This window comes from Mustela nigripes, chromosome 3 (assembly GCF_022355385.1).
Source record: "Mustela nigripes isolate SB6536 chromosome 3, MUSNIG.SB6536, whole genome shotgun sequence".
Taxonomy (NCBI): Eukaryota; Metazoa; Chordata; class Mammalia; order Carnivora; family Mustelidae; genus Mustela; species Mustela nigripes.
In genome coordinates, this window is record NC_081559.1 from 118863094 (window position 1) to 118888327 (window position 25234).

Sequence of the window (25234 nt, forward strand, 5' to 3'; positions counted from 1 at the left end):
GCAACATGGGGGCTTAAGTGGGTAGGAGAAGAATCAATGAAACAAGATGGGATTGGGAGGGAGACAAACCATAAGTGACTCTTAATCTCACAAAACAAACTGAGGGTTGCTGGGGGGAGGGGGTTTGGAGGAAGGGGGGTGGGATTATGGACATTGGGGAGGGTATGTGCTTTGGTGAGTGCTGTGAAGTGTGTAAACCTGGTGATTCACAGACCTGTACCCCTGCGGATAAAAATATATGTTTTTAAAAAATAAAAAAATAAAAATTAAAAAAAATATTCCATCAAATTTTAATTTATTATTAAAATATCTGAATGTAAGTTTATATTAAAGTACTATAATATAAATATTAATACTTAACGAAATATCCCACTTAATTTTCATTACCTCCCTGACAAAATATTTTTTTTTTAAGATTTTATTTATTTACTTGACAGAGAGAGATCACAAGTAGGCATAGAGGCAGGCAGAGAGAGAGAGAGAGAGGGGAGGAAGCAGGCTCCCTACTGAGCAGAGAGCCCGATGCGGGACTTGATCCCAGGACCCTGAGATCATGACCTGAGCCGAAGGCAGCGGCTTAACCCACTGAGCCACCCAGGCGCCCCTGACAAAATATTTGTTAAAATGATTTAAAAATGTCTAAATAGGTGTGCCTGGGTGGCCAGTTGGTTAATCGAGTGCATTAGGCTCAAGTATGATCTCAGGAGCTGCTGGTATCAAGACCCTCCTCGAGCTCCCTGCAGCAGAGAGTCTGCTTCTCTCTCTCTCCCTCTGCCCTCCCCCTGTTCATGCTCTCTCTCTCTCTCAAATAAATAAAATCTTTAAAAAATGTCTAAGTAACAATTTTATTTTAAATCTAATCATTTAGTTTTAGACTAGTTGAATGGAGAATGTTGTATGTCAATTTTCCTTGTAAGAATTTCAGTTTTCCTTGCGACATGACATATAGTCAACTTTTCAGCATTTTCTAAGGATATTTTAAAATAAAGTTAATTCTAGTTTATAGGGCACAAAGTTGGATACATCTCTTATAAAGTGATATCATTAAAATATTCAAATATACTTCCATTAAAGTGTGCTAAATAGATGTTGTTATTTGACGCATGAGAGTTTCTAAAATGACACATACAGATTGTGAAATGAAAGTAGACCCATGTCCATTAATTTTTTTCTTTCTTAACTTCTACTTTTAAAAATATTGTTTTTGCCACTCATGTTTCTATCTCTTTGTGTGCCCAGCTTAGTTTTACCTATTGTTCTATATTTGATCATTCTAAACATTCTTGTTTAAGTATATCTCTTGTAATGAGGTAGAATTGAAACTATGTTTGGATACATCTAAGAATTTTTTCTACATTTAATAATTCTCTTAATACACTGAAACTTCAACTACATCTGAGTCTTACTAGCTTTCTTTAATTTTTGCTTATGCTTCATTAGTTAGTTCCTATATTGTTGATTTTATTTCCCTAGTGATCTGCAAGGCATACATCCTGTCTTTATTGCTAGGTACTTTATATTTCATGGCAGCATATTTGAAAAGAAATTTCACTAGTTATCAATGTCAATATTTAAACACTAATAATTCTAAATATAATGAGAATTTTTAAACTTTATAGTAATACTAAAAAGAATCATAAATCAATTTTTGGTATTAAAAGACCTTTTCCTAACTTAAACAACTTAATGAAACTGTGCTTATTAGCAACCTACTTCTTTTTTTAAATTTTTAATTTTTTAAATTTGATTTTTTTAAAGAGAGAGAAAGAGTACGAGCATCAGGGGGTGTTGGGAGAGTCGGAGAAAGATAGACAGACTCCAGGCCCAGTGTGGAGCTGGACACAGGGCTCTATCTTATGACTCTGAAATCATGACCTGAGCAGAAATCAAGAGTGCCACCCAGGCACCCTAACAACCTGCCTCTAGAATGGGAAAGTTTTTTCCTACTGGGATGTCATAGATTGTAAATTAAAAAAGGATGCTGTATTTGGAAGATAACACAATATCCTCAGAACTTGTGAGATTTCATTTAATAGCTAATGTTTTATTTTATATATTTATAGATAGATAGATAGATATAGATATACACACACACACACACACGTAAAGTCAACATTATCAGTAGAGTTTGATTCATTAATGGTATCACCATTTAAACACATCAATTTTGTATCATTTCAGGGCTATTTAGTGCCCTTTATCCTGTTTTTGATATATAAGTACATATAAGATATTATGTACTTACAGAACCAAGGAGAGTGGGAGATGTCCTATGGTGCTCTATTAAAAATAGCAACTACTTTCAAAGACAAACCTGAGAACACTGTTGCAAATTAATTGGTTCATTAAAGCTTTATAGGAGTTGCTGAAATCTTACTTCTTTAGTAATACTTGGAAGGCATTTTATAAGTTAAGTATGAAACAGCCATAACATCATGAAATATTGTGGTAATAAAATCAGTCTCTTATGGAAGAAATTAAACTTTCATTAGTTTACAAACATAAGCACAATTTATTTGAACTAAAGTCAAGAGTAAACATAAATATATTTACATTTGTATATAAAATATACTGTATTTAAAATTACTTGATGTTTTAAAGACAGAACTTAATGTAAACTATGCAGCTGGAAATTGCAAGACCAGATGGCTCCATAAACCCCAGTAGAAAATATGCATCTGTTGGTTCTTTGTGAAATTGTTTTATCTAAAAGAAGTTTTATTTAATCAAGTGGCATGGGGTCTTAATATATCACCTGCATTAGGTGTTATTTTTCATTTCTAAATGAAATGAAAATGACATGATTGGAGAGTAAATCATTTTCTGACACTCAAAGAAATGTTTTATGCTCTATGTAGAATCAATTTTATCAGTAGAGTCTGATTTATTTGATCTACAGTGCAAACAAATGTGCCAATTATAAAGCTCTCTGAAATAAGTAGATTGGTAATAAGAACTTGTGAATATTATTAGTTGCATCTGTGATGTTTATAATATTATGCAAAGACTCTTGATCTATTCATTAAATGATACTAAAAATTAGTTTAAATTGATGGTAAAATGTCAAGAGTGTTACATTTACAATTTGTTAGCATAGGATTCTAAAAGGAACATCAACCAGCTAAAGAAGAATTCCCATATTTATCTCAGGTAAAAGGGACTTGGAGATTATGGAAAGTATAGAGAAAAGAAAACTAGTTATGACATTAAAAGGTAAGATAAGGAAGAACAGAAATAAAACCTGGACATGGAATTGAGAAGTCTGCATTCCATCCCTAGCCCTGCTAATAAATAGTGAGGGCAAGTTACTTAGACTTTTTCAATTTTTTCTTCCTAATCTTAAAATGAAGTGGGTTTTTTATTTTTTTTGTTGTTTTTGTTTTTGTTTTCTTCAAATGAAATGATCTCTCAGGTTATCTCTCACTCTGAAGGCCTATAACTAAGATAGCTAAGGGAGAAAAAGAACACAGACATGTAATATGAAATGCTTCCTGCTTTATAAATTATGTCAAGTGATATATTAAATCTAAAAATCTGAGAAATCTTGCATTATCTTATGTGCAATAAAATTCCTACTTATTAAATTCATTCATTGTGTCATTTGCTATTTTGATCACTGTGATCTTCTTTTTAATTACAACCCTTGTTAGGTTTTCAAGTTATCTTTTCTTTAAAACCAAATCAACTCAATCAATACTTTGAATACCTGTTGCTTATAAGATAACTTCCATAGCAAAGGCTCTGTTCTGAACTTCTGTTTGTTCTTCATCATTTTCTCCATATTTTTCATAAGAACTTGACTGTTTCCTAACACATACTTATGGCATTGAATTACTACTTCTCTGTTGGTTGAAATAAGAATAATACCAAATTAAGCAATGTATTCATCTGATAACTATCTCCACAAACTGGTCTAAAGCTTCTATGTACTTTTAATCAACCTGTAAGTTGTTTTGGCATAATATAAACAGACACATTGTTGACAGAAAAACATTTTCCTATGTACTCAGGAAAACAGAAACCTCATGAACAGTAGGTAAAATAATCTTTGACTAGAATCTTCCATGATTTGAATTAGAATATTGTTTCTTTAATCTTTACCAATATTAATCACTTGAGTGCTGTATTTAAAGGCTAACTCATAAGTATCCTAGTTTTCTGCCTTATCACTTGTACCAAAGGCATCTGCTTCATGCAAGCTTGTATCCAGAACCAGCACAGAGCTCCCACTTTGCCTCTGCCCATTCTCTGGTACTACTTGTAGGAGCACCTGTGCAAATTACAGGCTCCTCTAGTGACTTCCAGTGGACTGCTGTTTGGTCCAACAAAGAAATCAAACCAGGAGTTCTAGAACAAGTTCTAGAACTTATTGCAGAAGGAGGTCATCCTGGTACATGGCATCCAATTGTCTTTAGATTCTTTCACACATACTTAGTTGCAGTTTGCTCATATTGACAGAATCAGAGTCAACACAGCAGGTGGTTTAAATCTATGTGTCAAATACAGAAGCTGAGCAGAGAAATAAACTCATAAGACAAAAATCATGAAGTGGGTAAGGACAAAATGGAACAAACAAGATGTCTATGAAGTTTTCCTAAATTTTTGGAGAATCACTGTGTGTTTTTTTGTTTTGTTTTGTTTTGTTTTTACTTTTAAAAACTATTTATTTGAAAGAGAAAGGGGGGGAGAGCAAGCAGGGCAAGGTGCAGAGAGAGAGGAGAGAGACAGTATCAAGCAGATTTCCTGCAGAATACAGAGCCCCACACAGGCTTAGTCCCACTACCCTGAGATCATGACCTGAGCCTGCTTGAGACTCTCTCCCTCTCCCTTCCCTCACACTCATTCTCATGCTCTCTCTCTCTCTAAAAACAAAAACAAAACCAAAAACCATCAAACAAACAAACAAACAAACAAAACCAAAAAAACCATGGGCTTCATGGGCTTAGAGCCCATGGGATTTATATATTCCCAGACAAGAGAAGAGGAGGGAGCATGAAAGATCTAGTAAACAGTTAAAATGTGTTTTGCTTTTTCCTTGTGGGAACTCGTAAGGTTCTATGCAAGAATGCTTTTAATCTTCAAAGAAACCAATGTTTTGTAACTGAATTCCAGGTCCTACCCTAGCTTCAGATCAAAACTAGTTTTCCCACAGCTTGCTTCAGTAAATTTTTAGTCCACACAAGAGAGAGCATCAAATGATTAAACAGGAACCCCCATGACCTTCAGCAACCACATCTTCTGGTTAACACTGCCACACAGGAAAGCTCAGGTATTTCCCAGAGAGCTTAGACCTGGATCAGGATGCAGCTCAACAAAAAGCAGGAAGAAAAGTGCCTGCCTGGCCTGGTGGTAGATGCCTCATCTCAAGACCACAGGAACTGCAGGGATTCCCCTGTGTGGAAGATATGTCTTCCTCTGGGCTCCCAGTCTCGGGTTCAGGACTCTCCAGGGCAAGCTGTGCTGCCTGGGATCTGCAGATCAGTGTAGGTTTGGGGGCCAAGAGAAGGCTGAACTGAGGTCCTGGGAAATAGTTAGGCCAAGTGCTCTCAAGGGAGCCTAACACCTGTGGAACCACCCAGCCAGGGAAGAAGACTGGAGGCAGCTTAGCTCTGGAAGGACTTGATGTCTAGATTTCTGTGGTTTCCCTGATAGCTTCTGCCTTCAGGCCGTGCTAGGGGTCTCAACTTCTCAGAAGGTGGAGAATGAACTGGGTAGAAAGGCTATCTTCCTGCCCTCACCTGCGAGGGGCTGATATAAACCTTCTGTGAGGTTTTTTGCCACGGAAATAATGTCAACAACCAGACCTGAATCCCCATGATGTAATAGAGGAAAAGTAACTGCCCATTCCAGGAGACTGACAGCCAAGGAAAGTCAGAGCACGCCCCATAGTATGGGAAAGGCAGAGAATTATGAAGGAGGAATTTAAGACATGGCAAATGCTGCAGAGAAAAACTTCCTAAACCTTAATTAGATGAAGCTGGAGCTAAGAAATTAAACAGAGGAATTTAAAAGGAGGATGGTTCCTACGGAGACTGAAATTAGTGAATTTGATATTAGTGGCCACGTGCGAAAAATAATTAGAACGTTCAGCAAAAATATAAGAGGTTGAAATAAGAAGGACAAGGAAAGAGATTTGGAGGGTAAACTGTTTAGGCCTAATACTCAGGGATATTTCAAAAGAAAAAAAATATATATATATATATAAATTATACAATGTTTAAAGAATATATAATTAAGGAATATGAGATTCACATACCCCTTTGTTAAAGAAAAGTATAAATTTGTGAATTGAAATTGCTCACAAAGTTTGAGACTGAGTTAAGAAAAGTTATATCTGGACATATTCTGACCTAATAATATATATAAATGGGATGACTTGGGGATATTTATACAGTGGTATGAATCAAACATAAATGGATAACACAATGTGATAAATGACATGCAAAATGAAAACAAAGTCCCACTCCTTAATACCCTAAGATACTCCACCACTTCACTGCCTACACAAACATACAGCAATAAAGCTTTCTAAGTGAACATACATGTCTGTTGCATGTCCATCTTTTAGATCTTGTGCCTTCTATCTACAAAAAACAATAAAGTACCATTATTCAAAACTCAATTTAATTTATAATATTATATTTTTAGAAAGATTAAGAGTTCATTTCAATGTATTTATGCATTTAAGAGAGAATTTTTGTTGTAGTTAAATTTAAATTTGGAACTTCTGATAATCAGTACTAACAAGCAGGCTATTATTTATGGGAAACGGAACTGAAGAAATAGTCTTGAAAAAATTCTTCTTTAAAAATAACATATAGTGTGTAAACCTGGTGATTCACAGACCTGTACCCCTGGGGATAAAAATATATGTTTATAAAAAATAAAAAATTATATAAAAAAATAAAATAAAATAAAATAAATTAACATATATAGGGCACCTGGGTGGCTCAGTGGGTTAAGCCTCTGCCTTCAGCTCAGGTCATGATCTTAGGGTCCTCAAATCGAGTCCCGCATCAGGCTCTCTGCTCAGCGGGGAGCCTGCTTCCTCCTCTCTCTCTCTCTTTCTCTCTCTCTCTCTGCCTCTCTCCTTACTTGTGATCTCTCTGTCAAATAAATAAATTCTTTTAAAAATAAAAAATAAAAAAATGACATATACAGTTTAGTTGAGAGTCAGATTGATAATACCTTTCTTTCTAATAAAGATAAGACACTAAGATTGCTTGGAGTGACTGTTAAATTCCAAATCAAGCTCTATGTTTTTCTCTAAGACAATGAAAGTTAAAATAATTAAATCACTTAAGAATGAGATTATCAGAGAATGGTGAAGAATTCTTCAACAGGAATGGGAACATGGGTAAGATAAGTATAGTGATTAGTAAAGACAGTGATTTCTAGGTCCATTAATACCTCCATTCAATACTTCCCTTAATGCTTTAAGAAATTAACAACTTCAGATTTGAGAGGTGGATACAATGTGGCTAATACAAGAATTTCTGACTCCAGTTAATTTGGACAACTATGATGTGCCAGCTAAGGAAAATTACAGACCAACAATCTACAAAGTGATATGAATCATTCTATCTTCCCCTAAGTAATTGCATGCTGCTGTTAATTGGGAGGTATAAGAAAGTCTGCCATAAATAAGTGGTCCATTTTTGAGTAGTTACTAACTATCTTTATTCATAGTCTCTCATTTTAGGGGCACCAGGGTGGCTCAGTCAGTTAAGCGTCTGCCTTATCTTCAGGTCATGATCCTGGGGTCCTGAGATAGAGTCCTGCATCAAGCTCCCTGCACAGTGAGGGGTCTGCTTCTCTCTCCCCCTCCCTCCCCTCACCCATGTTCTCTTGCTCACTCACTCTCACCTCAAATAAATAAAATCTTTTAAAAAATAAAGTCTCTCAGTTTAAAGAATGTCTTTTAATTAGGTTTTCTGGAAAAAATATACTTTTGGTCAGAAAGTACAAAGAAAAATAAAATCTGCATCTGCTTACAATGGTTCTCATTATAGACATGTTCAGATTCCTTTTAGTATGATTTATTTGTATCCTGAGGTGTATTTGTATCCTTAGGTGATTTTGTTCCCAAAATGACTTCTGAGCATTGTATTAAGGAAGACATAGGCTGCCAGGTAGCCAAACATGATTTTGAGAATGACGGTGCCATTAAAGACACTTCATTTTTCTATCTAACTTCTTGGTAAATGTTTACTATTGGTTAATTAATTTCCAGGGATTTTTGTTTTGTTTTATTTTTTGAGACACTATCAAAGAAAAAGAATTTTTATTATTCCTCAAGACCACAAATTAGACTCTTAATAATAAGATTGCTTCACATATTCAAGATTCCCTCCTCCCCTTGCCTGTTAAATCTTTCCCATGCATTTTCCAAAACAAATATCACCAATAACAAATGCATTACAATTTAAGTAATGAGAAGATCTTTCCTCTGGGTCCTGAGATGTCTGAATTTGATAGTACATTGGAGCCACAGGACTGAAGGAGAAGGAGGGTAGAAGAGGCTGGGTGCCTTCATTTGGTGGCTGCTCACTATCTGTGCCATGCCCCTGTCCTACGGGTGCTCAAAGGAGACTGTGCACCCAGAGAAAAGAGCGGAGGCTTTCAGGTTGCCTATATATAGGTTTCAATCACAGCTGGGGAACCTCAGAATATGTAGTTATCATCCAGGAATCTCATTTTCCTCATATGTGAAGTGGGGACAATGATACCCACCTTGAAAGACTCATAAAGATTATGAGGTCAGTAGGTGTTATATATGAATCACCTACCACAGGGTTGGTGGTGTGAGCACCTAGAAAAGGCATACGTGGGCATAATGGGACCACAGCTTTTGCTTCCTGGACTCGAATCATTGCTTCCATCCAGAGCACAGCTATTTTCATCGTGGCCCACACCCTGCCATCCCATCTATTTTTTCCTCCACTCAGTGGGCTCAATGCCCAGTCTCAAGACTGCAAAAAAAGCAAAAGGAGTGTTACTACTTGCCATTCATCTTGTTTTTCACATTGCCTCTCTGAGTCTCATTTTGGAGATATGGAAATATTTCATTATTTCTGGCCATAATTCACCAAGAATTTGAGGTGAGGACAAGTATACCTCCTCCTCATAGTACTAAATGACTTTCTTCTCTGTCCCATAAAACCCACCATAGAGAAAAAAGGAAACTGCAACTCAGATGTCACTGTGGTTTTGGTTCAACATTCTCTCCTATTTCTAGAACTTGCTTTTCCCACTCAGGAATGTTTGGGGGCTAATAACATCCCCTCTCCTGTGAATGCCAACTACTACTTCTATCATTGCAGCTGCATTTTTCTTCTTAGAGAACATCAGAGCTCCCCATGTCAATAGCCTCTAAATGTGGCAGGCATGAGGCCACTGTGGCCCATGTGTTGGTAAAGGCAGAAAAGACACAAGTGTGGTATCATACTCATATGTGGAACCATAGCATGTTCTTCTCAAAACCATCAAGCTCTTGGTTCATTTTTAGGTGTCAGCTGACATAGATCCTTTCCCTAGCCATAGGTTACCACTTACTCCAAGTTATCTGACACTTTCAAGCCATATTCTCTTCATTTATTAAAGGAGAATAGAGCCATATTTCTTAAGAGGTAATGTGGTGGCAAACTAGATGCATACAAAGCACCTTAGGTAGAGTTTGGCTCATAATAGGTGATATGGCAGATGTGGCAAATTATGTTGTATCACTAGAGAAAGTTCTCTAACTCTATCAAGACATCCCCAAGTTTCCAATGAGCATGGGTGCAACATTATATGGAGACTAAATAGTCTAAATTAACTGAGCTACTATGATTATTTTTCTCCTCTTTATGGTCAGCTGACCCCCAGGAAGCAGGTATATACAGTACCAAATTACTGGAGTTTGATGTTTGTCATAGTCATCTGAAGGGCAGGGAGAACAAGACCAAATTCATCACCAAGGCCCAGCCCATTCCGCTGGGTCCTTCTTGCTCTCCCAGGCCTCCCCCACTCCCTACCCCACTCTGCTGGGCCTCTCCCTTCCTGTCAAACCCCTCCGACCACTCAGTCTGAGGAGATTGGACCCAAATGGAGGAGGCTGGGAGGTGGAACCTTTAGTCTTCCCATTGTCTTCTCCAAAGTCCGTCTGATTCCTAAAAGGAAGAAGATCTGCTCTCGTGTGTTTTCCTCCGTGCACCTAGGTTGAAGGAGCATAGTCTTTGATGTTAGAAATCACACAAGCACGCAAACATGCAGATCCAGACAGGGCAATGGTATCCTCACTGACCTTCACAGCAGTCTTGCCACACTCGCAGATCGACCTGCGGTATCTCACTGCAGCTCAGGTAATCCTGCGGGTACTGTGCCTTTACGAAGACATCAGCCTGGACTTGCTGGATGTTGTCACCATTGTCACATAGCACGCGGCCCAGTGATGCCTGCTTCAGCTGAGTGAGCTGTGCTGGAGTGAACACCCCGGGGTTCTCATACCAGAACCTGGGGATCAGCAAGGAGAGGTGCAGAGTGAGGTCTCCGGCAGAACACTGCACTGGGCTGTGTGCAGAGCAGTGATAATAGCAAGAAAAGCTCAGCAAAAGCGAAGCATATGGAAAGGATTATGTTTGTTCTCCAACTAAGCATGTTTGAATTGCCTCCAATTTGTATAAAGTTCTTAAATCCCATGGCTTTGAACTATCACTTTATATTCAAGTTTTACAAAATGATTCAAACTAAAGCTTTGTAAAGTTTTAAAAGGTTTTTAAAAAGCACAGCTCCTAATCTAAAATTCTATAAATGGGCCTTAGGAATTACCGAAACAATTTAATATTGACATGTTTGCCTAAAAGGGAAATGTTGCTTTGTAATTATTAATACACACTAGTTTATTATATCTATTGGGTAATTAGAATGAACACATTTGGTTTCAAATGAAATGATACAATTAAAAAAAAAACACTATTAAAGTGAACCTTTGTTCATTCCTTCAGGAAATATTTCAGTACCATATGCCAAACACTTTTCTCATGTAGGCATACAACACATGATAGAAAGGAAAAGACTGTAGCCACTCATGGTATATGGGCTGACTTGTGACCCCTCAAAATTCATATTCTGAAATCCTAGCCGCCCAGTACTTCAGAATGTGACTTTATTTGGAGATAGGTCCATTAAAGAGATAGTCAAGTAAAAATAAGTCATTAGAATGTCGTGGGGGAATTAAGGTCATAAAATATGGACACAGACAAGTACAGGGGGAAGACCATTTGGAGAGAAAGAGAGAAGCTGACCATCTATAAGACAAGGAGAGAGGCCTCAGTCGGGACCAACACTCCCAACCCTGATCTAGACTCCAGAACTGCGAGACATTTGTTGTCTATGTCACCCAGTCTTTGGACTTTGTTATGGTAGCCCTAGTAAACTAATACAAATGGGGAAGACAGTTGACTCCAAAAAACAAAAGCTTTCCCAAATTTGTTTAGTTTTTAACTATATATATTCTTAAATTATTATCAATTAAACATATTAGACCAACTATGTGTTGCAATAAATCCAGAGTGCTAAAACTAATTTATAAAAATAAAAATGAAATACTGTACTATGAATGTTTGCCAATGTGCAATAAAAGGAATTAAAGCTGTTCCTACTTTCTTTATAATATAATTCATAAGTAGAAGAGATTGGGAAGAAAAATTTTAAGTAAAGAATAATTTTTAGTAGAACTTTAATTAAAAACTAAGTTCTAGGCAGTGTTTTAAGTCCTATATATGAGATATATATAGGACATATATATATATCACCTATGCAATAATACAAAAGGTCAAATTGTCAAACAGGTTCACAAGAATCCTAGCCCTTACTCAAGACGATACTAATGATTCAGAAGATACAGCAAGTACTTGGAACACATTTGGTTCAAGTAAGAGAAGAGAGCTAATTGTGTGTCCTATGCCAACCCAGTGGGGGATGATTAGTTTTTCAGTTTTCTTAGTTTTTTTACTTGGTTAGCCTTGCAAGAAAGATATTACATGAACTTACATCTCCTGCCAGCTGTCTGCCATAATTTCATAAATTCAAGTTGAGTTACAATAAACACTTTAGACAAACCAAGAGATTTTTAGGAAGAATTCCCAGTTATCATTTCACTAGTAAATGCCCTTAGCACAGATTTTGCCAGGAGGTCTGGTATTGGGTCAACAAATCTTCCATGAAGATGAAGGCACAGAGCTGCAGGCCAGCTGTCAACTTTTACACTGCCAACATCATTTACAGTTGCCACAATTTATGAGCCCTAGGTACTACTGTTAATCAAACTTTACAGATGAGGCAACAGGTTTCAGGTGTTATGTGTCCTAACGTTAAATAGTTGCAAGTAGGGGTGCCCAGATGTAAACACATGGTAATGAGTCTAGTGCATGCTTTTAGCCACTGACTTCTATGCCTTTTCTAGACAATCTATTTCTTATTTTTTTACAAAGATTCATAAAAATTTATAAAAAGGAACATTATCTGGTATCAGTAGTCATAAAAATTCTGTGACCAGCTACTATTTGTTATTGCTCATATTCAAAACATTTTAAATCATAGAAAGCAGGGAATTACACTTTTAATGTTATTGTATACCTATATTTGGGGGCAAAAAAACTTATTTCATTATCTTTTACAAATAGAAGACAAATCTTTACCTATCTCCATCTCTTAACCGCTGAAACTGGGTAACAAACAGGCACATAAGTGTTGGTCCCACTCTTGTGCCAGGGATCAGGTCTTCAACCATGAGGGCAGGCCAGAAGTCAATGTTGCCTGGTGTGCTATACAACCTGAAACAAAGATGTACAGACATCACATGCTGGACTGTGAAAATGACATTGATAGTACTATTTATACAAATGACTACAGAGCATTTTTAAAGTTATACACACTAAAAAGAAAGAGATTATTATTATTCCCATTTTACAAGTAACAACTTTGAGATGATAGAATAATTTAGGGATCACTTAACTGACCAGGGAACAGAGCAATGACCTAACCAAGAGCGTTTAACCCTAGTCATATAACATCCACTGTGTTCTTCTTTATTCTCTGTAAGTATATGGAATATAATAGTGAGTGTGTGTGTGTGTGTGTGTGTGTGTGCGCGCGCGCAGATCTATATCCAACTAATTCTTTCAGAAACATGTAACAAATAAACTATTAAAAATGTCTGTGTCAGTGTAAATGGTATGTAGGTTAAACAGAGTGAAAAAATAATCTGAGGAAATAATATAATGTGTTCGATAATTTTGCTCTTGCTAAAAAGCTGATGATAATTGATTTGGAACCTGAAGTGATTTTTTTTTTAATAAACATATATTTTTATCCCCAGGGGTACAGGTCTGTGAATCACAGCACTCACCAAAGCACATACCCTCCCCAATGTCCATAATCCCACCCCCTTCTCCAAAACCCCTCCCCCCAACAACCCTCAGTTTGTTTTGTGAGATTAAGAGTCACTTATGGTTTGTCTCCCTCCCAATCCCATCTTCTTTCATTTATTCTTCTCCTACCCACTTAAGCCCCCATGTTGCATCACCACTTCCTCATATCAGGGAGATCATATAATAGCTGCCTTTCTCTGCTTGACTTATTTCTCTAAGCATGATACGCTCTAGTTCCATCCATGTTGTTGCAAACGGCAAGATTTCATTTCTTTTGATGGCTGCATAGTATTCCATTGTGTATATATACCACATCTTCTTGATCCATTCATCTGTTGATGGACATCTAGGTTCTTTCCATAGTTTGGCTATTGTGGACATTGCTGCTATAAACATTCGGGTGCACGTGCCCTTTTGGATCACTACGTTTGTATCTTTAGGGTAAATACCCAGTAGTGCAATTGCTGGGTCATAGGGCAGTTCTATTTTCAACATTTTGAGGAACCTCCATGCTGTTTTCCAGAGTGGCTGCACCAGCTTGCATTCCCACCAACAGTGTAGGAGGGTTCCCCTTTCTCCGCATCCTCGCCAGCATCTGTCATTTCCTGACTTGTTTTAATTAAAAAAAAAAAAAAATCAAATGAAGTGATTTTTTTTTAATTAAAAAAGTCACTATGCAAATGACAATTAAGTAAATATCTTTGGACACACCATCCATTTAAAGAAAGAAAATAAGATCAGTACCCATGAAACTCCTTGTGAGAGCAGCTGAGACTGTTTTCTCCCTCTCCCTAAGGATAAGCAAGTGAACAACTTGACCTGTCCCATATGTTACTTTTACATTTTATTTTATGTGTATGATCCCATAGACTCCATTCAGTTCAGCTGCATATGCTTTAACCTTGACACAGTTGGAAACACCATGTTCATACTTCCTTCGTTTCACTCAACGGTTTATTTGGAGAGATTCATTCCTATTGTTGTACACATCTGCTTCCTTTTCTCTGTTCTATAGTAGCCTGTTGAATACTCCCAATTTAGTTGACTGTTCTACTGGTGTTTTCAGTTTTTTACTATAAACTTTCTCATACATGTTTCTTCATACAGACAAAGGTCTTTCTAGGCTAGCTATCAGCAAATTTTTACAACAAATGATAAAGTTATAAATATTTTCAGCATTGTGGGCTCCATTTTGCAATTACTCAACTCTTCCCTTTTCACAAAAGCAGCCAAAGACAACACATTAAAAAAAAAAAAAAAAAGGGACACAGTTTTGTTACAATAAACTTTTACTTACAAAATCAGGTAGTTAGATTTGGTCAGTGGGCTATGATTTGCAGATCCCTGCTCTAGAATATGCCGATGCTAAAGCTTCAAATGCTGAATGTGGGAGCATGACACCTTAGACACTAATAGATAATGCCAAACTGCTGTCCAAAATATATGTATAGTTCATACTCTTACAATGAGCATAGAGAAGTTCTCTGTGATGCATCTTCAGTTTTAATGGATAGTGTCTTTGTCATATGGAATTTGTTCTTCAGTTTTTTGTTTAGTCAAATCTCATTGCTATCGCCCTTCTCCTTCCCCCACATCCTCCTTCCTTCCCCTCCCCCTCAGCCCCTCTCCACCTCCCACCTCCTGCTCCTTCTTTTCCCCCTGCATTTCTTTTCTTAATTTTTGAAGATAGCTGTTTTTTTTTAATATCTCAAGTACTTTTTTGAGTGTTTGAGTGCTTATTTAATTCAGATTCAAGTGTCATATTATAGATTCCTTCTGTTTCAATTTTTTTCCCCTGGGAGAATTTTTCTCTGAAATTTTTTTGATTTGCATTTTTGTTTTCTTGCTACATAGCTTTATTTGAAATAAACTTTCTCTCTCTCTCTCTCTCTTTTTTTTTTATTCCTAGGCATTTCATGAAATGATTTCTAGTTCAGTAGCATAATCTTCTGTCACTGACACAAAGTACAGCATCTTTGATTGAAGTGTTGGTGACAGTGGAAGATAGCAGGCACTGGTGGCTTTTATTTCTCTTTCATTCCTTCAGCATTCTTCACTTCACTTCATTCTGCTTGGCTTCTATGTATAGAAGGGGTGCTATCCCCTCTCTACTTATCTTCTGTCACCAAGACATGGCTACCTCTGGTTACTTTCAGCCCTGTGACTGGGGTCATAGACTCCCAGGTTCCAGAGCTACATTTGGTGATTTAACTCTTATTGTTGAACCATGTCCTTCTAGAGAGATTTCTTTTTTCTCATAATTCATCTATATGGCCTGATCCCCTTTTGCCCACAAAGACTTTTAAATTGCTCCATCCTTCTCTCCATGCTCACGGACTTGCTGTGGAAGCGGAGCTTCAATGGCAGCTCTGTTGGAACTTGGTGATTATTTTCAAACTTAAAGTAATTTGAAATTCATGCCATTCTTGTCTCCTACTAATTCTGAACATAGGAGTCATGTGTTATTTTGTGTGTCTTCTTCATCAGTCTCATAGTTCTGTAGGAGGCCATGTTAAGAGATTTAAAATCAGATGACCACTCATTATTTCTCTAAGACTAACTTGAAAATATGCCTATTTAGTAAAATTTGTGCTAATTTGATGGGTGTGAAATAGTGTTTCACTACGATTTTTCATTATCCAGATTACTTAGTTGAGCATCTGATATATTGATTGGGCATTCTTTTTTAAATATAGGTAAAATACCTATTTATAGCATGTCTTTTTACAACTTTTCTTTTGGGCTATGTTTTCCTGTCTTACTTTAGGAGTTCTGTACATATTCTGGATGCTAATGCACTGTTATTTATGTTCAAATGTTTATTCCTCAAATTTGGGATTTTAAGTCAAAAAAAAAAAGAAGACTCCCCACTGAGTGCAGAGTACAACTGGGACTTGATCCCAGAACCCTGAGATCATTGACCGCAGCCAAAATCAAGTCAGATGCTTAACTGACTGAACCACTGTCATTAATTATATTAATTATTAATTATATTAATTAATATAATTAATTGTATTATTATTGATAGAATTTATGTAATGAAGATTAAAAGGAAAAAGAAATGATACTTTCAATGTTTGTAGAAAAAAACATTCCAGGTAAATTGCAGCAACCCTTTATATTAATTATTCTCATTATTAGATTTTGATGAAAATATTGTCTTCATCTTACAGTCAATTTTATCTATTTTTATAGTTTTTTTAAATTTAATGTAAAAAAAAAACTTTCATCCCCAATGTTGTAAAAATTCTTTATATTTTAAAAGTTTTAAACTTCTGCCTCTCAGGTTTAAGTCTCTCATCTATTTGGAATTGATTTTCATATATGATGTGAGATAGGAATCCATACTCATTTTTATCCATGAAGAGCCAATTTTTACTGCACCACTTCTCATTTCTCCCTAATTTGTCTTGCACTACTTTCAAATATCATGATTCCACACAGGAGCACATTTTTTGTGCATGGTTTTCTATTCTATTCTATCAGTCTATTTGTCTATTCTTGAATCAATATCACACTATATTAATTACTAAAAGCTGTATAATAAGTATTGCTAACTGGAACATCAAATCACTCAATTAGATTCTTCCTGGCTATTTTCTCTACCAGGTTAATTTTAAAATAAGCCTGTTGATGCCACAACAAAGAACTATTAATATCTTAATCAGAATCACAATAAATACATAATTGTAGGGGAATACTGACACATTTGAATTATTGAATTTTATTTCTCCTGAACAAAATCCATATTTCCATTTCTTAAGTTCTCTTCAGTAACCAGAAAGTTCTGAGATTTTCTTCCTAAAATGCTGCATAGCTTTTGTTAATCTTTTCTTCTCATTTGGTATTTCAATTTGACTTTTCTTAACATTCCTCTTAGTTTACTATGTACACAATTTGCAAAAAAATAATTATGACAATTTTATTTGATCCTTTCCGGTATTATTTCTTTCTTATTTTATTGCCTCACTATGGTTTTCAATACAACTTTGAATATTAGTCATAGTTGTCATTCTTGTCTTATTCATGTGTTTAAATGAAATGCTTTTAACATTTAATCAATTCCAATAGATTTTTTTTTGAGCTTCTTTTTATTAAGACACGGTGTTCCGATTTCCTAGAATACTACTAAGAGCGTTTCTGAAAATCAAGAGGGTTGCTGCATTTTACCTAGAATGCTTTTTTTCTACAAACATTGAAATTATCATTTCTTTTTCCTTTTAATATTCATGACATAAATTCTATCAATACTTTAAAAATGCTGGACCAATTACATTAGCAGAATAAACCTATTTTCATCATGTTTAATACATACATTGTTCGACCTGGATTTTTAATCCTTTGTTTAGAAGTTTTTATCTAGGGGCCCCTGGCTGGCTCAGTTAGTTAAACATCTGTCTTTAGCTCAGGTCATGATCTCCAGGTCCTGCAATTGAGCCTGACATCAAGATCCCCACTCAGTAGGGAGTTTTCTGCTGCTCACCCTGCTGGCATTCTCCCTCTCTCTCTCTCACTCTTTCTCAAATAAAGAAATAAATAAGTTTTTATCTATATGTATATAAGATAATGTCTTATAAAAGTTCTTTTTTTCATACTGTCATTGTTTTTTTTGTGTGTGTTTTTTAAATGTCAACATAGAACTGGCCCCTAACAGTAAATTAATTAGTATTCTGTGTTCCCTGTTTGTATGTTCTCAGAAAAACTCCATGGGCCTCAGGACTTTTGAATACTAGGTTTGATTTCAAGAACATGTGTCCAAATTTTTTAAAAAGTGTCCTTCCCATTTAAAGTCATAACATCTACCATATTTTGCCATAACATTTGATTTCTCTTTATTGCTGTGTCTCCTGCTCTATATTTTCAATAAAATAAATTTAAAAATTCGTTACTTAAAGGTAAATTTTAATTGTTGCTCTGGATTGAATTATGTCCTCAAAGAAAGGCGCAGTACCTGTGATTGTGGTATAATTTGAAAGTGCAGATGTAATCAAGTGCAGATGAGATCAGCAGGGTGGACTTAAATCCAATATGAATACAACTGCTATCTTTATAAGAAGAGGAAAATATGGACACAGATGCACAGTGAGAACTCCATGTGATGGCAGAGGCAAAGACTGTGCTACAGCCGCAAGCCAAGGAATGCCAAGGATTGCTGGCAAACCATCAGAAGCTAAGAGGTGAACAATTCGCCCTTGTAGGTTTTGGAGGGATCATGGTCCTGCTGACACTTTAAATTCGGACTTCTGACCTCTAGAACTGTGAGACAATAAATTGCAGTTGTCCTCAGCCACCTTGTTTGTGGTACTTTGTTACAGCAGCACCAGGAAACTAACATAATTATCAGCTCCCATAATTCCATACAAAAGTCACCCCTAATTTCTAAAACAGTTTTCCTGCCAAAATGTTCATTGTCCTGTTCTCAATTTTTTAATGTAATGTGATTCTGCTAGTCCTTGAATTTACCATTAAATTAATTTCTTAGACTCAGTAATAGAGATATTGCATACTGAATGGTTAAAATGACATTATACAGCATATGATAAATAATGGTAAATGCAAATCAGAAAGTTAAGGTGAAATTAATGTTTGTGAATTGTTAAGAGGTCACACAAGAAATGTTAATTTGAGGTTTTAAAAATTAGAACATCCAGGACACCTGGGTGTCTCAGTGGGTTAAGCCTCTGCCTTCAGCTTAGGTCATGGGTCCTGGGATCGAGCTCTGCATTGGGCTCTCTGCTTCCCCCTCTCTCTCTGCCTGCTGCTCTGACTGCTTGTGATCTCTCTCTCTCTCTGTCAAATAAATAAATAATATATTTTTAAAAATTAGAACATTGAACTTTCCAAGATAGGGTAATCTTGGTTTTGTTCATTTCAATCCTTTGATACTGATTTGGTTTTTTCATCGTTTAACCAATTCAGCGAAACATTAACCATTTTTATCCTTATTATAACTTTCTGCTTTTGTTGTGGCTCACCACATAGCTCCAAGAAATATTAAGAGCTTTTTAAAGGTAGTTAGTACAGGTACCATATTGAGTAACTTATTAATCATATATGGCTTATGTTTTAAACAATAACAATAATGAGTTCCAGACTAATTAGGAAGTCTGGAAAAAATGATTTCTCAAACATTTTCTACTGATTCGTCTACAGTACTAGGAGAATGTTAGCTCTATTTTTTTTTAATTTTTAAAACTATAGACATTATACCTCTTCTTTGGTTATAATTAGTCCCTAGTAGGAATATGAAGCAGCTTTTACATTTAATTCCTTCAGTTTGTCAATTCTCTTCTTAGATTTCCTCCCCAAAGCTAATACTCAGCGTTTATTCTATACTTGAAAATAGTAATCCAACATAAAGGTGGAATGGTTATTGATGAGGAAAACAAAGGGGAAAAATGTAGCTTAAATTAAATTTCCTAAAAGCTTGCAGCCCAATAATAAATATCTGAAACATGCAGAATATAACATTCCTCAAGGAACTCATGGCTACTTTAGTGCTTCAATTCTTATGTTTCATTAAAGACTAAAAGTAATAGAAGTGAGTTAGGGAAATAAAAGACTAAAAGTAACCTTATCTTAAGAGCAGCTAACCCCCCAAGATCCTAAAAGCCTTGCCTCCAAATTCCTTAAAGACTTAGGTTATCCCCGACTTCCACTAACTAAAAAGTATACAATCAGTCACTCCTCACCATCTCAGTACAGCTTTTCTACCCACAGCTCTTACCATGTACAATAATAAAAACACCTTTTGCACTTAAAAAAAAAAAAAAGCAAGAATTCCTTGTTGAGCATTGGGCTTGATGATCCTGAATCAATTATGACTGTAAAGACATAAAATCCCGGGGCACCTGGGTGGCTCAGCTGGCTAAGCATCTGCCTTCAGCTCAGGTCATGATCCCAGGGTCCTGGGTTTGAGCCCAGCACTGGACTCCCTGATCAGCATGGAGTCTGTTTCTCCCTATCCCTCTTCCTCTCCCTCTGGCCCTCCACTTACTTCTGTGCTATCTCTCTCTCTTTGTCAAATAAATAAATAAAATCCTTTAAAAAAATAGAATTCTATAATCTGAGATGGCATCTGATCAGCACTTCTCCTTAGACTGACAACAGTGTATACCAACCTCCTTTCTGTTGAGTGTGGAAACAAACTAGAAGGCTCCAGGTACTTCTGACCATAACTTCAACCTAAGTACTGCATTAGTGTGTACTTCCCAGAACAAATGTGAAAACCATCTTATAAATAGTCTCCTAGTTTTGATAATGAAACATCTAACCCTGTGTAATTAAATTTAGCTTCTAACCTTTTTTTATTACTTTAAAACAAACCATATATGGACCAATAAGAGTAAACAAAGTCTACTTATGTTCAAAGTGATGTTTTTATTACAAACATTTGCAAACATTGGAATGAGCGATTAAATGCCACAAAGATGGCAATGTAATCCACATCTAATTTCTTAACAATAGTTTCACTTAAAGTCTGCTCTAGAAAGATGAATAATAATAATAACTTTCGACTGGATCACTCTGAGAGACACCAGTGTAGAAGGTCCTGTATGATTTTTTTTTCCCCCCAGGGGTCTACAGGCTTCCTGATTCAGAAAGTAAAAAAGAGATAATGTAGCAAGGTATGATTTTAATGAAACAAACCAAAGCCTTTACCACAAATACTGAGGAATGGTGCTTTGTGAGAAGGTGTCCTTGGGAAAAAGTGTTCTGACACTCTTCTGAATTTTTAGAATAAATGTGATCATTTAGTAGCTTTTAGAGAGAAAATATGAAACATGTCCTTCAAAAAAGAAAAATTCCCTTGTGTACTCTCACACAAAATAGAATTTCTCCTGCCTCAGGATGATTGCTTCACTTTGAGAGAAATAAATGACAGAACTATCAAAGAAATTAAAACAATGAGGACATACTACCTCACAAGTGTGATTAGTCACACCAGAAACATTGTGCAATATAACTTTAGGGTTGATGTAAAGTCACTAAAACACCAGAAAGAAAAGTTATTTTCTTAACCTGGAAGAAAAATTCCTCAAGATACTTTTTATTGGAAGCTTATCTCAGGACTCTAAATGTTTCCTGAAAGATTTTAATGACATCATATTTTTTTTCTTTTAAAATTCTTCTGCAATTAAAATTTTATGCATTTTGGAGAGCCATAAAGCTCTATCTTTAAGAAACATTACCTCAGTAACTGAAATGGTACAGAAAACTAAGCAACTGGGGAAAAGAAATTGTCACTTTTTTCTCCTTTTTGAACAAATATATAATATAATCCACTTTTTGGTTTTATAAGAGGAGGAACTTTTCTTTCTACTACAACTTGACTTGAGGAAAATAATCTAAGCTACTTCACATAACATTTTTTGGAGAACTAAAAATGTTTTAATGATCATCAAATTTTCAGAGGCATAGTACAGAATACAGAACTCTATAATTATATACATTAATGAAAATAATTCTTGAATTTTACCTTGTGATCAGTTGGAGGGAAAAGGAAAGTGAAAAGACAAAAAAAGTAGGAAAAAGAACTAGAAGGAAAAGAAGAAAAGAAAACCATAAAATCAAGACAGAGAATCAAGAGCAAAAGATACATCCAGACATCATGGAGAATGGAATAGACTTCCTCACAGGAAAAGGCACCGGTTCGTACCCATCAGAGACTCATGTGCATGGAGAACTAACTTATATATATTTTTTAGATTGTTTTATTTGTTTGGCAGAGATCACAAGTAGGCAGAGAGGCAGGCGGGGGAGGGGATGAGCAAGCTCCCCACTGAGTGGATATCCTGATGTGGGGCTCAATCCCAGCATCCAGAGATCCTGACCTGAGCCAAAGACAGAGGTTTAACCCACTGAGCCACCCAGGTGCCCCGGAACACTAACATATTTGAAACACATTCAGAGAGAGGTGCCTGGGTGGCTCAGTTGGCTAACCATCTGCGTTCAGCTCAGGTCATGATCCCAGGGTCCTGGGATAGAGCCTTGCATTGGGGTCCCTGTTCAGTAGAGAACCTGCTTCTCCCTCTCCCTCTGCCTGATGCTCTGCCTACTCGTGCTCTCTCTCTCTGTCAAGTAAAGTAAATTAAAAAAAAAAAAACACTCTAAAAAAACATTCAGAGAGAAAAATCTTTCATGAAAATAATATTTAGATATTTACACCATGGAAATTAGTAACAATTAAGTTCCCCCTGCTTTTATACCAGTGGTACACATACCACTGCTTTTTAGTATATTTTTCGTAGTCACAATAAGTACTGGGAAAAAACATTTTTATTAAATTCTACTCATATATAACAACCATTTGAAATTTCTGGCTCTAAGAATTGTTCTCTTTTTCCTTAAAAGATTCCTTAACAAGTATTGGATGTTAAAGACATAGAATCCCCCAGAAGAGACTTTTCATCATATCAAAACCAAAAAGAATAGAAAATAACTGAAAGAGGAAAGGAAATACATTTGTCACTGTGTGAGATAATACTCTTGAATGTCATGTCTATAAACCACATAAAATGATCTAATATACATCCTGTGGTAACATTCCACACTTAAGGAAATAACAATAATAAGCCATGATTTTAATTTCTGATTATGACATAGACTGTTAACTCTTTCATTTCATCATTCACAGATTCTTAACGACTTCTAGCGTTCTGTAGACACTAGTATGGGATTAAGAATTGAACTAATTGACAGATTCTGCTCTAAAAAAGCATGGGCCAGTCAGGAGACATACATACTTAAAACATAAACTATAGTATATAAAATACTATATAAAAGTATATTGACAAAAATGGAGATTTCTTCTAAATCTCTGAAGTCATGCTACATATATCATTGTAATTGTAGTAAGAGAGATAATAATATGAGATAGAGATGAGTAAGACAGATAACAAATAGAGATGATAGAAGATAGATAGATGATGACAGATAGATAGATAGATGACAGATGACAGATAGTAGACAGGAGAGTCTCTTCTCTATGCCAGCATAAGTGATCAGCCTTTTATTTTTATTGTCCTAGTTGAACTCAACTGTAAACATTTCACTTATAAATTTCATTGATATCTCCAAAACCATGAAAAAATTTTGGTTTTGTTACTCTATCTGAACCTCTTCCATCTTGCTCCAGGACTATTCCAGAATCTCTCCACCCAAATGCAATTTCCCACATGCTCTACTTTTGCAAGTTCACAGATAAACTGTGTTCCTTCTTTACAGAGTGAATAAAACCCACAGCCATGACTTCCTCAACCATCCACCACAAATGCTGACATCTCATTGCCTTCACCCCCTCTTACCATTCTCCCTTCACAACAACACTCTAAAATAATGAAAATTCTCAAATTATAAGAAAAAGCAGTCCCATTTTGTATCTCATATCCCTTCACTTATCCCAATATGGTGTATTGTATTATAATTCAAAAGCCACATTAACTCCTGATAATATAGCCTTCCTAGGTTTCCAGACAGGAACAGCTGTAGGTGAGGGGCCATGAGGAGGTCGCATCTGGTAAGACATGACCAATCAAATGGGAGCAACTGCTGGTTGCCATGAGAAACACATTCAGAATTCTGAGATCATATCCAGGTTCAGCAAGAAAGAGCCCTGAAAGAGTTTAGCAGTGTTTGTCACAGACATAATAGAAGGGTACTCTAATAGAACAGTACACTCAACTGCTAGTTATTTGCCCATTCTAAGTTACTGTTTCATTGTTCACTACAATATCAGCTGTGTGCATCTTATTAAACAAATAGCAGGAACACTGTAGACATTTTATAAATGCTTATTATTTAGCTTAATTAACACTTGAATGAATTAATAATTGGTGAATCTAAGGATAAAAAAGATGTTTCTATTATCAGAATACTAAGAATCATGCTGTAGTTGTTTCAGCTGTTATTATTACTTTCATCTGGAATGCATGTTCAATTTTACCAAATGTCACTTTGTCATTCTTTGAGATGATTGCATGGGTTTTATAATTGGACATTCTATTGTGATCATTATATTATTAATGATTCAGCCTTATGTTCCTGAAATTATCCCTCTTTAATCACACTGGGTTATTCTATTACTATTCATTATTTGTCTGAGAAGCACTTTAAATATTTTCCATTCGTTACCAAAAAAATATATTAGGATATGATTTTATTGATGTTCTCTCAAGGTTTATTACCAGAGGTATGCTACTTTCATCTATTAAATTGAGTAGAGTTGAATCTTCTTATGTATTCCATAATAGAATGTGTTCTTTACTGAAGAATCTGCTACTTAGAGTCAAGACTACTTGAAAGCTATTATTCGACAATTTCAAATTTCAAAAAGCACTAATTTAACATTGTGTTTTTCATTATCCTAAGATCAACAACAAAATGATTTATTAAGATTTTCAAAATTATTTTCATAAAAATGAAAAGAATAATTTTTAAGAAATTCTGCTTAATTTATCTTTTCATTATTTCCAGCTCTTGGATATATTAATTACTCTCCTTTTTTACCTTTCCACTTTATTAATTTTTTGTTATTTTTTATTTTTTATACACATATATTTTTATCCCCAGGGGTACAGGTCTATGAATCACCAGGTTTACACACGTCACAGTATTCACCAAAGAACATACCCTCCCCAAAGTCCATAATCCCACCCCCTTCTCCCAACCCCCCTCCCCCCAGCAACCCTCAGTTTGTTTTGTGAGATTAAGAGTCACTTATGGTTTGTCTCCCTCCCAATCCCATCTTGTTTCATTGATTCTTCTCCTACCCACTTGCCCCCATGTTGCATCACCACTTCCTCATATCAGGGAGATCATAT

The 25234-nt window shown here is 35.8% G+C and overlaps 1 protein-coding gene across 1 annotated transcript in view; it reads right to left on the reverse strand.

The window, feature by feature from the left end:
• Positions 1-25234, reverse strand: part of PXDNL (peroxidasin like) — a 479104-nt gene that overhangs the window by 44532 nt on the left and 409338 nt on the right. The window contains exons 18-19 of the mRNA XM_059394566.1: positions 12681-12815; positions 10286-10494 (exon numbers count right to left, since the gene is read on the reverse strand). Of these exons, the coding sequence (XP_059250549.1) occupies positions 10286-10494; positions 12681-12815 (344 nt within the window). The remainder of the gene's footprint in view (positions 1-10285; positions 10495-12680; positions 12816-25234) is intronic.